This window comes from Vanessa tameamea, chromosome 7, assembly GCF_037043105.1.
Source record: "Vanessa tameamea isolate UH-Manoa-2023 chromosome 7, ilVanTame1 primary haplotype, whole genome shotgun sequence".
In the NCBI taxonomy this organism is placed as follows: Eukaryota; Metazoa; Arthropoda; class Insecta; order Lepidoptera; family Nymphalidae; genus Vanessa; species Vanessa tameamea.
Window position 1 is genome coordinate 5,194,394 of NC_087315.1, and position 14,698 is coordinate 5,209,091.

The following is a 14,698-nucleotide window of genomic DNA, read 5'->3' on the forward strand; positions in this document are numbered from 1 at the left end:
AGCTTTCTTACCTCGTAGTTTATTCCGAAGAACAAAGATAACATAACAAATCTTAACACTAATATTATCACGAAGATTTGTATAAAATCACACTTATCACAATTTTCTTAATCACATTACTAAATTATAAAAATAATAAAATTCGACGCAGATGACGCGTCTATGTGAAGCTTGTAGTTGTCATAGACAACGAGAATTGTTTTGCTTTTGCTTGACTTGAATGCTAGCTACTTTAGTATTGAATCTGTGGCGTATGGCGACGATATGACAGCAGCCAATGAGTTCATTTCCAATGACAAAGATTACGGTGGCGATTGCAGCGCTACTAAGGTATTCCATACATTGCCTTACGAGACTAATATTATAAGTGAGCAATACAATTTTATCGTAGTTATTTTGTTTAAAGTAGACCTTTGTTTTGGTTATATGGTATGTGTATGTAAATTTACTTATAGTATTAAATTTTCTTTGTTGATGTATAAAGACCAGCGTTCAATGATATATTTATTTAAGCCAAAAACAACACTAATCATTTTAAATAGCGACTAGTCCTAATTTTTAATATGTACAGGCATTAAAATACAAGCAAGTTAGGAACATAATTAATTAATTAAATCTTGCAAATGCCTAAAATAATTAAAGTTGTAAAGATTTTCTCAAATTATACTAACGTTTCGTTTTAACTCGTTATTTGATATTATAACGACTTAACTTAGATTGTAGAATGAAAAGTAGCTTGTACTTTTAATCCGAGCAAAATCAGAATGAGAAGCAGCCTTTTTGAGCCGTGTCCGATACTCTCGTTGCTGACTCACGAGATGTTGTTACTTTTTAATTAGTGTGGATATTGTTCGTGATTTGCAGTAGCAGAGAGCTATTTAAGAGATTTAATTATTCAAGTGATACGATTATTATTTATAAAAATATTTATTATATTATTAGTATTAAAAGTCCCTAGAAATAATGCATTTTCATACATACTATTTACAAACACCTACAATTACATTATATAATTATTGTGACCCTTTGGTATACTAGAGTTTGATAAATAATAATTGTCCACAAATTCTATGCCAACGCTCCCTCGCTCGAGAACTGTCATTTTCTTCAGCTCATATACTTTACAAAGTCCCGCCATATTTTAATTGAACATTTAAAATTTGATGATTGATAAACCACCTTTTCTAATCTAATATGTTAATCTCTGCTTAAAGTACAAAAATGTGATTTTTAGTTTTATGGAAAAAAACCTTAACTACCACTTATTCACTTATTTATATATAACGGTATAAAGTACGGTAAGGTTCGGTTGTAAAATATTACTAATAAAATTAAGGTTTAATATTCTCTCAGACAATTGTAGGTAGCTAGAGCTATTATATGTATATGCTTTTTGTTATTAACCAATTTATTGAATTATTAAGTCTTCCTTTGTCTTTGTTACCTTGATTTGCGAAAATTGTTTTCCTATTATATGATGGGCTTGGCTTTTCTATTTGGTTACCGGTAGCAGGGGTTTATGGAAATAAAGTATCGTATATGATAGAGGCTTGGTTAAAACAATATCTCTGGTGTAAAATGACAATGAACAATATGCGAAAAAATTAAAAAAAAAAGCTATCTTATATCGATACGATCCCGTAATCCGTGCCGCAGACGTTTATTGCATTAGTGCATTATTTGTATTAGTTAAGAATCTTACATAACCCGGTTCTACCTTAGAACCTGGGTACTTTTTTGAAGATTTCCACTGCTTGAAATGAAAAATGAAATAAAAGTAGGCATAGTCGTATAAATATCTCGGAATAAAATCCTTATTTTAGATATATGAAGCCGAGACGGGCAGGTAGTTTGTTATAAATAAAGGTAACAATGAATTGAATAAATTGTAATTGTTTCTAAAGATCTGTACGCCATTTGGTGTCATGTCCACAGTGCTGGCTCGTTTTTGTATCGAAATATATCAAGTATTATTTGTAAATTAGTCTAAGGAATTAATTACCTTTTACTCAACCTAATGTGTTTTATATATAAAAGAGGATTTTCTAGTCCTAAGTCCACGACAACATAAAATCAGTGTTCTCAATATAAGTATATATAGAATATCAATATAGTATTAATCAGTGGAGTTATTAAAATGAAGATGAGTTTTATTACCTAAATATATTTTATTAATTATTTTTATATACATAGAATTGGGATAGGATAAGCACTAAATGTAAAAAAAATTTTTTGTTTTGTAAAGTTCAAGAAAGAGATGTACCAATAATAAAATAAGGGTCACAAATAATATACATTGGCAACATTGGAATGTCATTTATTTATTTTCCCGAAGCCTGTAAGTTCGCATGGGTAGCAGCAGTTTCATTCTAGATTATTTAATTTATACGCTTTAACTTGAATCAAGAATACCTCTGCAAAACTCGACTTGCGCGTAGGACGATTTTATTTAATATACCTTGAAATAAAATCTTTGTAAAGAATGTCATCTTACTTTATGAGATTTTGAAATTACTTTTTTTTTATTTGAATGGGCAGGCATACTTTATTATTAAACTTATTAAAATCTTTTTTTAATTAAAGCGCAGTAATAATGCAGGTATCACAATATTTTTTTAGAAATATTTCTAATTCTTTGGTTATGTAGACGTGTAATTAATCTAATATAATTGAACACCATCAACACGCATTGAAGCAGCATGATGCAATATGCTCCAAACCTTCTTCCCAAAGGCAGAGGAGGAATTTAGCACAGCCGTGGGAAATTTACAGGCTGCTAATGTAAATAGAGCATGATCTTTTTAATTACTCTAAATTAATATTATATGTCAAAAAATATAGTGCAATATATGTAATGTTTCACAGTTTTTGTGTAAAATATTTTTTGTTCCCATTAGCGCTTCCGGTGCTAAATCTGCGCTGTTATCGATTATGAGTGTCTTGAGTGCTTATTAACTCTTAATAATACGTATAAAAGAGCCACTACACCTAATCCAAAGAAAAGCGCTAAGTTGAATATAATAATATTATTGGTTATTAATATATTTTTCCCATGATCAATTATACATAAAGTACTCATAGAATTTCACTTGGCGGAAGGGTTTTTGAAAGTCAGTCTGACCATTTGAAGTTAATATACAGTATCAACGATTCAAATTAAATCACTCTTAAATCGTGAAGCTTTTTTTTGTTCGTTCTCTAACCAGTAAGATTCATTTAAGAAGCACAGCGGATGAAATCGTCGGGTAAACATCGGTTAAAATGAAGCATATTTTTGCCGAGTGCACACTAATGGACAGCTTTGTACTGTATTTGTTAGATAAGTTGAAAACAAAGAATGGCCTAGAAAGATAAGTTATTTAATGCAGTTAAGTTCATTTTAATAAAAAAAAACTACTACTACTAGTCTTATATAATAATATATTCCCATTATGACAAACACAATTAAAGCAATTATTTAATTTTATTTCTAGTTTTTACTCAAAATAATTTATAATTAACTATATATACCCATCTAGGCGGTCTGCTAAAATGTAACAGTAAAGGTTAAAAATAAAAACGTTTTATTCGTAGTGGTAGACTCTGTTCTTCTAATTTATATAGGATTAGGATTAGCAATAATATCATAAAATAACTATTTTTTTTTTACCGTGTTATATATTGAAAACGACTTATTTAATTATCGTTACCCTGGTTTAAATTTAAGCTTGTCATCACAATATTATTAAATTAACTCATGGTTTTCTTAAGGAAATCACTGCAAATCAAAACAAGAGTTAGGTAGTGATGTCTCTGGAGGGTTTAGTTAACAAAGTCAGAATATGTAGATTGTTGGAGGACCCGTTTATTAACAATAACCACTTTAATTACTTGTGACTGACTCTATTAGATAACGGGTTGTAATAAGAACAATATATTATATATAGATATGTATTTATGTACATATTTAAAGAATGGAAGTTAATTATATGCGTAGAAGTTAATTTACATACACAATAAAGAATCATCTAAAAATGTTTTATAAAATTAGAAATTGTCCTTTGGAATTCGAATATATAACTTTGAGCACATATTATTTCAATTTTATTCGATACAATATAATCACATTTATTTGTGAATCATTGTTTAATTTTTATTAGGAAACTAGTCTAACTAGATGCAGTATCAAATCGTTTTTAAAGTTTTCATGGAGTAATATTTCGCTTTCAATAATACTGGTTCCTCATCGCATCGTAAAATTTACTCATAAAAATTATTATGACGCTCTCAACAATAACTGTATAGAAATACTGAGTTTCTTACGGAGTTTGTACGGGTGGTAGCTTTGCGTTTAATTAATTCAATAAAATGAAGATTCGAAATGTCTTGGAAGAGTCTACTTGAATATTTTGCATTGATTTTATTTATCGAAATGTGTCATATCATTAATGTATATGTAATGTATCTTTAAATTCATTTCAATTAGTGTTTATTTACTTAACGCATGTTTTTTGTCTGCATACTCTTCTCTAATATTGCATTTAACGTAAAAATAATATCACCATTTGAGTTTTCTATTTAGTTGAATGTAGAAACGTTTTTATTTAAGTATGGCTTATTGTAATAAAAGGGTAAGTAAATATTCTGTTTGTTTTGAATATTACTGCGATATATGGTATTTTTTAATAGATGACGACATTTTTTTTTAACTACTACGATAAAAAATTATCATTAAATTATTTGAGCATACAGAATTACTTACCATATAGGTATTTGTATATATATATATTTTATATTTAAATATACGGAATTTTTTTTTACTTAAAATTATATGGATTAACTTGTTATTTTAAGCTTTAACTATAATAACGGTTCCTTGTTTCAAATAAAGTTCGTAAATATAAGTGAAATTTATGAAGTCAAGAAAATAGTTATTTTATATTTATTTCTTCGAAATTTGAGTTATCTTATCTGTAAGCCAATAATATAGTAATAATATTTCATACTCGATAATCCTCTTATTGGATTAATACAGAACAAGTGGAATTACCCATTATTGGACAAATCTGAGTTAGTACCTATCCACTTAAACCTATTGAATATCAGATACTTAAGTATATATTATATGGATATTAGTCGTAATCATTATGTAAGTATAATAATGAGACGGACAAAACCGAAAGAGTACCTAAATCTCTAAAGAAATTATTTAAACAATACACACAAGATTAGTGAACATTGTCGTAGATAATTAATTCTAGGATTAAACTCGTCCTCAAAAATAATTTTGGTCACGTTGCGTATTCAGCGGTCCACTGTGTCCACATCGTGATGACATATGATAAATTTATACAGAATGAATTGCCGTCGCCGTGCCAGAACAGCCGGGCATCGGCCATACAAAAGGTTATTATTGTTGGTAACTCTCAATTTAACATTGGAGCGAAACGGAATCAATTAGTTTGCGTACCCTTTTGAATTTTTCAGGTTTCATCAGAATAGAGGGATTAGAAAGTCAAAAATTTTAAAATTATTCCTTTATCGGAACTTGGTTACGATACTACAGTATTAATTTCAATCGTTTTTCAAATTTGGTTAATGTTTTAGTAAATATAACTATTATGACTCAGAGGTATGTTTAAAGTTTATTTAGTTAATTAAAATACAAGAATAAAAAATATGTATATATTATTTCGTATTATATAGGATATATTCGTTAAACAATAACACTAAGCCTCAAAATAAAGACGAAACTTTGTAAAATTGATTTTAATTTGTTTACTCTACCTCCTTTTTATTTTAACAAGGTACATAATAGCTCTATATATATAAGGTAAAGATAATTAAAAAAGGAAAGTAATTTATAATATAATATTTTATGCAACAACAATTTAATACAACGTAAGTTATGTGGGATTTTGTTGAAAACATTGTAGTCATATGATAGCGGTCAAATAAACTGACAACGAATTACTCATAGCGAAATTTCCATATTTCACGTGTAGCTTCTAATGCAACCTGTCGTAAGGGTTTAAATTATGAATTGTTATTTCAAGTTATCATTTAAACGTAAATTATTTCAGTAAATAATAACTATCACAAAAGCAATAAATACTGTATATGTTAACCAAAACTTTGACGTAAAGTTTTAACGAGTTTTTTTATATAAATTCCTATATGTTATATGTAGTTGTTTATAATAATATATTAACACCATTCAAAACTAGTGATTGGTTTTTAAAATTGTAAATAATTTTTATATTTATTAAAAAAAAAAATTGATACTTACATTTAAATCCCGCTCGTTTGATCCCGTTCAAAACTAAAACAATAAAATATCGTCGTTAAAAATACATTCTATTCTTTGAATATACATATAAATTATCTAAAGGTATATTTTTTTTTAGAGGGTTTAGCAAACAATGGTAATTGTTTAGTCTAAAATCAATAGCTTTTTTTAATATTATAATATATTCCGATTTCTTGTTACATTTATGCACGTTAAATTCTGTAACAAATTAAATCGCATTTATTTTGGAACATTACATTTGTGATACAATATTTTGATATACCTATGCTACAGTTTTACTTAAGTAATTGTGACACCCATGTAAAAAACGTTCAGATCTACGATTATTTTCTCCAATTACATTACAGAACTATATAAAGAATGAAATGCTATAATATGTTTGTCTCGAAACTACGTACCTACCTACTTACATACCTAGTTTTTATGGAAAATACCAGCAACAAATGAGTATAGAATTATGAAATTTAACTTGTCTAATATAATTAATGAGTAAAGTTTTAGCTTGTCTACATATTATACTCGTACCTATGTAGCAACCCTACTTAATATAATGTTTATTGAATAGACAAATATATTTCAAATTAAAAAAATATGTTGGGTTAGATTAATTGTTATATTTTTAAAGTCATCGCTTAAAGCAACATACTGATTTTTAAAATATTATTAATTTGCTTATTTTAATAACATAGTATGTGGGATTTTTTAAGGTATAATTTTATGATATTTCAATAATATGTCGATGTTTACTGTAGGTCTTATAATGATTGCATGATAAACTGATTATATGTATAGGTAATATTAAGTGGTTATTTAAGCTTCATAAAAGTTTAGTCTTTAAAAGAAGTTTTCATTGTAAGTAGTATAACAATGAAAATAGAAATGTTTGTGACGTAAAAATCTAAATATTATAAAATAGTTAAATGTAAATGACAAAGGAGCTATTTATAATGTTTCTTTATGTTTTAATTTTTTTAATTCTAGTTACGCAATGATTATGAATTATGATAATTAAATTAATATATTCGATTGTATTTTTTTGTGGGGTGATTTAAATACGGAACAACATAAAAATGAATGCAAAAAACATATAAATAAATTATTTATCTTCGACGAATAAAATATATTTACTTTGTGTTGTTGTTGTTCCTGAGTGATATTTGGAAACACATATACGAGCATAATATTTCTTTTACACGGGTAAGGGATATAATATCATAAGTCCAATTCGCGGAATTCTTAAAATACTATTGATATATAAAAATCGTGGACTTAAATTGAATTTTTATCTGAACTGTAGAAGAATGAGATGGTAATCTATAATTAAGAAAGCATTAATACAATAGGCGTCATCTTTCTTCAGAACTCTAAGTAATTTAACTTAATAATCCACTAGCATAGCTCACTTCTCAATTTAAATAAACGGATTTTATTCTTTTATCTTTCATTGTGCCGTTTTAAAGCGGATCTATAAGAATATGACAATGTCATAATTATATAGTAAATATATTTTATCATGATTACGTGTTTCTTTCATTAAAAATTAATTTTATAATCAATGACGAGAATGATAAATTCATTGTTGGCTTTAAACATTTTATTTTTTTCGATCTCTGTAAATCTTAAAAAATAACATGCAATCGTGATAGTAATGAAAGTACTATTTATCTAACCAAACAAATAAAATGAAAAGTGAAGCTTGCTAACGGTGCTCCATCTATTTAGGCAATCTTTGACCATATATATAGTGATGTATGAAAAACAAAAATGCATTTACTTATAGTAATTAAGCTTAACAAAGGTACGGGCGCTTTGACCAGGGCGAAAAAAAAATGAATTAAAAATGTATAAATAAAAATAATAACGAATGTACGAAATGATGTGGATATTTTTAACAACTTAAATATATATTGAATGATCTGTAACAAAAATGATAGGAAAAATAATACTATTAATAAAAAAAACATTTTTTCAATTTATTATTAAAATTTTCTAAACGAATAATTCTAATGAAAAGACTTAATATTGTTACGGTATCCTTTATTATTATTTATTTATATACATTCCGTAATAATCATACTTGGCTCTTAATGCGATTATTGTACACCGGAACTTCGACGCCATTATACTTCGCTCACTTATTACACTCTAGATAATATGTTCTATAGGACATCATTCTATTGTTTCACCGCAGGAATCCATGTGAGCAGCTAGAGTTGCATAGAGCTATCGCATTCCCGTCCGTGTTTACTGCGGAACCCATCTCAGATATTCCAAATAACATGATTGCTTGTACTAAATCTATCTATTAAACTAACTCGATAATCTACATGCGTAATTGTTTGTTTATATACCTACAAGTAGCTTATGTGAATTACGTGAATCTATGTTAAACTAAAGTTCCGGCGTTGGTGAAATAAGTTCTTTTTGTATGTATTGAAATTTTAAAATTTAATTGATATAAGTGTTTAACGAATACGCAGATCATGTTAGATTTTTAAACTTTAAATTTTTGTTTTTGGATTTAATTTAAAATAAACCCTTTGATTTAAATTCTTACTGTTTTTTAGTATATTGTTATTTTGAGATGTTTAGTACGAGTTTTCAAATTTGTAGACCAGAATTTATTTTTAAATCACAAGCAATATCGGTAAATTGTTTCCCATGGTTAACATTTACATTATTAGTGTATGTACAATGTATGTACTGTTTAAACAAATGAGTCGTTGCCTATTAATTATTTCTGGAACAGTCCTCGCCAACACAATATATGCTAGAACCTATATGCAGTCAATTCCTAAGCGGAAACCAATCAAGCGCTTGAATCGCTCGAGGATGTTTAAGTGGGTATATTATTCATTGGTTTCTCGGCCAAATCGCAAACCCTGCTATGTCAAGGAAAGGTTCGACGGTATGCGATTTGTTTGTTTTTGCTTCATTTGCTACGAGCGTTATTTCATTTTGTTGTATTTCGAATTGATCTGCGGCGAATTGTTTAATATGAAATAATGTTCTTTAAAATTCCTTAAAGAATAATTAAAAATTATATATATATATTAGTAATAACGTAACTGATCACCAATAAGCTATATGGAGTGTGCTCTTAAATACTAAAAATCAAGATTTAACAAGAAAAAGAATGAAAAATGTATTAACGAAATATTTTTACAGCTTATGCACTATAGGGTTATAGGTTTTCTCTGATCGTGAGAAGATGATATGGAGTTCAACTCCGTAATAAGGAGTCAAGAGTGATGAAACAGTATTGCAAAATTTTATCGTTTTTTCTTTAGAATGTCAAGTACGACGTCTACGAAGCTATATATATAAAATGATATAAAAAGTATACATTGTTTCAATTAAAATACTTCAATAAAATAGTGGGTGTATGATGCGTGGCAACAATAACGTAAGTCTGTACCTAAATACCAATATTTAGGTTAACTTCTAATGTCAAAGCTATGACGTTTTTCTAACAGCTTTACTATTATTTGAAGACAATTCAAAGAATGTATTTTTTATTTACTATAGAAAATACTTTTCCAGACAAGATAAATAAAACATATTAATTTTTACATGACATGACAGGAAGTCAATTGTTTCGTTCAACATTTGATTGCAAAATAAAATAAAAAATGGTTGTTTAATGGGTATTATACGTTAGTTGAGTCCACGACTTCGCCCGTTTTTTATTATTTCTAAACTATAGTTTTTAATTCTCATTTCAGAATTTAGTCCTTTGTCACATAAAGCACTTTGTATGTTAAATAACAATATGTTACTATGTAGTTTTATAGTTTTCTTTAATTTTTAACCATTATTTGAACATTGTTGTTTATTGCTCGACTTCATAAGTGTTCCAGTTTAATTATTTCCTAAGACACTTAAGAGTTAACATTGTAAATTATTTAGAGGGAAACTCAAATTAGATTTACAAAATAAAATGTATAGTACTTACGATTAAATTTCCCTAACTAACTATCATATTCGCTGAATGATTTTTTAATGATTTCATAAACAATTCTTAAAATTATTCATTGTAAATCAACGTTAAATCAATACGAAAATAATATTTACGTGTAAATATGACAGAAATTTAATTGACAAAGTTAATAATATGTTTTTTAATATTTCATTTCACTATATTGCAACTTTTAATTGCTTCGGCTGACATTCCCTGCTTACGTCTAATACCCTCTAATAACTTATATTCGCTAAAAGAGGGATGCAGTAAAAGTTTATTTAGAAGTAACGGTTTTTTAGTAAAATTCGAACGATAACAATCTAACAACAAGATATGAGTTACGTTATTTCTATTCATAAATTAATAAACAGGGTTCGAAAAAATCCGATTTTTATAATAAATATCAAAAATCCGATTTTTTGATATATATCCAGGCGAAGAAAACGAAGCGAATTTCATTTCGTAAACACTTAAAAATGTGAAAGGAATTTGTAAAATAATACAAGTGTCGAAATACCACATTTAAAAAAAAAAAAGACCAAATGAATTAGTGTCTATCTATTTGAGAAAGAAATTTTTAATGAACACTTAAAAAACAAGTACCTTTTATTATTACAATAATCTTCATTTGTTTGTGAGATAAATCAACTAATTTTATTTTAATATTCATTTGTAATCGACTAATCATAAAAAGTAATCATTCAGAGTCAGGCCTTAAGCATAGATCTATGAGTGTTGTTCAGAAGATAGGGAAAAATCAATTGATATATATCGTGATATATATCCGCGGACCCTGTTAATAAATAATATATATATATATATATATATATATATATATATATATATATATATATATATATATATATATATATATATATATATATATATATATATATAATATAATATAAAGTGTTTTATCATTGATTATAAAATAAACAAATTTAAAAGTGGAAATAATTATAAGAGTAAGCAAAAGTATCCATGAATGTAACTGTTGTGATACTGTAAGATATTTTAATTGGAGCCAATATTGATATTGTAGAGAGAGAATGTTCAGCGCTTAATTGAGAACGCGTAGAGGCTTATTACAACCACTTTTGAATATTCATTTAATGTCTATCTTTTCAGCTCCAAGTACAGTGGTAGTAATCATTTTAGATTTGAGATTTGTTTTGTTTCAGTTATAATTAGGTAATAGGCATATATAAGATCATGCTTGAAGATCAAAGTACTCTTTATGATTTCCACTTTAATCACGTACACATTAACAACTTAATATTAATGGCTATGTATATTGCGGAATAAAACATAAGGTCATTATAATGTTAACAATTAATCTTTTTACAATATTGTATGCGCGCATAAATTATCTAAATTTCTATATTTTTATTTCAATTTGTACAATATTGCCGATATGGTTCAATGAATAGAACACGTGGACCTTATGCATAAGTGGCGAGTTCATATCCATTTTCGTTTGCATCATTTGTGTTTATAATTTAATTCATCTTGTGCTTGGCGGTGAGAGAAAACATTGTCAGGGAACTCGCATGTCGGATCAAATTCGGTCACTTTTATAATATATTAAGTCCACGATCTCGCACAGAAGCTGTAGTATGTTCTAAATCTTTTCAAAAACAGGTCTTTATTTGCCCAGCACGGACGCGGTGGACAGTGGACGGACAGTGGGCACGGGCTGATATTAAACATCACATTATCTTTATATTATGCCAATGGTGTACGTGGAAAACAATTTATATAAAAACTGTTTGTAATATAACTTGCAAGGCTGTGTAATAATAAAATAAACTACAAAAATTTAATATAAAACACTTTGCCTTGAATTCTTTGAACCTTGCAAACGTGATAAGCTTAAAAGTATTTTCATTAAAGTATTTGATGCATACAAACAAAGTGCTAATATATTTTTTTAATTAAGATCAATTGTGTAATTTTGAAGTAACAACAATTATCTTCTGTAGAATAAACTTATATATTGATAGGAGTTATAAAAGGGTTCAACATAAGCTTACAGAAGTAGTAAGAAGTAATATTTATCGCACGCTAGCAATATATTTATGAGTGTGTAATAATAAGAAAGAGCTTACGCTGTGGTATAAAACTTGCATAACGTATTACAACAATTACCCTAATGTTAGTTTTGCATGTATACAAGAGAACTTGACTGTAGATTCTCATAGATATTAATTCAACCCTGACTCAGGCCAAAAAAAATTTCTGTCGAGAGCAGTGACATGAAATCTGGAAGTTGGCGTTATTAATACTCCGTGGTTGATTCCGTAGCTGTACTCTCACCGGTCGTGTTGGAGTACCGTGCTATCGGATTATGGGAGGGGTAATAGAAGGTACACCTATGTTCGCCCAAACACTTGAGCACTATTATATATCCCGCCCAGTTAGCTATTCTCAGTTGACAATGGTCGCTGTGATCCAAATGGTACAGGAAGGCAATCTTTATATTATAATATTACAAGATAACAGTATAGTTAGTTATACTAACTATATCAGTTCATATTATATACGTTTATACATCGTTATATTATAGATGTATTATAAAATAATATTTAGGCTACTGTAAATACGCTTGCTTTTATTACAGTTTTCGGGGTTTAGCTGCGTTTAAACTCGTATGATGAATAACATTAACAAAAACATATGTCGGCTCTCAGGTCACCCACCAATTCTGGTGCATTTAACCAGAACCACTTGCCTCAAATGAAAGGAAATAAATATGTTATGAAATTTGTATTGTATTGTTTTAAATATTTTATTTACTTTATATTATAGGATTATAAAAACATTTTTAATTACTTTTGTAATCAAAGACAAACCATGATTTTCCATAACACAAGTGCTTTATCTACTTACATTGGGATCAGAGTAATGTATGTGATGTTGTCCAATATTTATATTTATTTATATTTATTAATTATGTTCCTGTTGCTTATTTTATTATTCATTATAAGTTTATTCGATCTAGTCAAGGAAATATCTACATTGCAGTTGAGATTTGGTTCCGTTTTGTGTTACCTTATTCGTATAAAGTTTCTAGGATGTGAGGCTATTTATAAAGTTAAGGGTGTAAGCTCTATTCCAAATTTCATCAGCTCATTGGTTTTAGTGTTAAAGAGTAACAAATATTCGTATATCCATTACAAACTTTCGTGTTTATAATACATATATGTAAGATTACTGATAAAAGTAAGTGTTTAAGACGACATTGTTAAGTGGTTATTTAATCTCAATTTGTCCCGTAATAGCTGTGTATTAAGTTTACAACGATTGCGGATATTTTTTTATTTCTCTTACGAGATATACTTTAGACATTCTAATAATTGTAATAGGTAGAATGTGCAATTGGGCTACCTGGTGTTAAGTTCCCATACATACAACATCAGCGTTTTAAGAAATATTAACCATTCTTTACATTGCTATTGCACCACTAACCTTTGGAACTAGAAAGTTACGTCCCTTGTGCCTTTAATTACACTGGCTCACTCACTCTACAGACCGGAACATAAAAATACTAAGTAATACAGTTAAGAGGTAGAATAAGTAGTAATGGTCTGAGAAAGATTGAGTTATGAATAGGGGTCCGTTTCTATACTAAAATTCCGCAGATATTTTTAACATTGTCGATTCATAAATTTAAAAAAAAAGGCGTATTATTCAATACAAGATTATATAGATGATAAAAAAGCGCGGAGCTAATATTGTTGATTTCCAGATAGGATATAACTTTTACATGGACTTAATGAACATAACTTTGTATTTTAAATGTTGAAAAAGAGTATCTACCGAAATTCTTGCCGTTTCTTCTCGGTAGATACATATACATTATATACATTCCAAACAGGTGGAGCTCCACTTAATTTTGTTTCTAAAATGACGATTCAAAAGTGCTTGTAAAAGCTTACTCGATTAAAGTATATTTTGATTTTGATTTTTTGGTAGTACCCAAACTTGCTCGTAAACTCTACAACCTTTTTTTTAGTGCTTTATACGTATACATATTACATAAAGACAGAGAGTTAGGAAGAGATAATACCTATGAATCTACAGATTCAACTATAATTTTACCAGATAGTAGAAAGATCCCGAATTTTCTAGAAATTCAACATATTTCCCCTGTGTCGTCTTAACATTGTACTGTAAGTAATCCGATTTTATAATAACCATAAGTTGGTCAAATGATATTAACGTAAAGATATAACCGGTATTCACTTCTGATTCCAAGGTACTTTTATATATAACAATGTAGCATATTTTGTGACCTGTTATGTTTTTATGGTTTAAACTATTAACTTGGTTAAGACATACCTAAAATGATTTTATGATAAGAATTAAAAGAGTTTAATGCAAGTAATAGTTTGAGATACTGTATATATACTACCACCAACTTATACTGTATGTATAACTTGGTGGTA

At 28.0% G+C, this 14,698-nt stretch overlaps 1 protein-coding gene across 6 annotated transcripts in view; it reads right to left on the reverse strand.

Moving 5' to 3' along the window:
• LOC113401342 (poly(rC)-binding protein 3) overlaps nt 1-14,698 on the reverse strand; it is a 188,868-nt gene that overhangs the window by 21,216 nt on the left and 152,954 nt on the right. For 2 of the 6 annotated variants that reach the window (XM_064215379.1, XM_026641212.2), the window contains exon 1: nt 12-280. Coding sequence is in view for 1 of the 6 variants with exons in the window: in XM_064215380.1 (XP_064071450.1) it covers nt 12-44 (33 nt within the window). In the remaining 5 variants the exon portion in view is untranslated. Of the gene's footprint in view, nt 1-11; nt 282-6,268; nt 6,302-14,698 lie in introns of those variants that run through there. The other 4 variants (XM_026641214.2, XM_026641213.2, XM_064215377.1 and 1 more) reach the window with 3 other exon arrangements.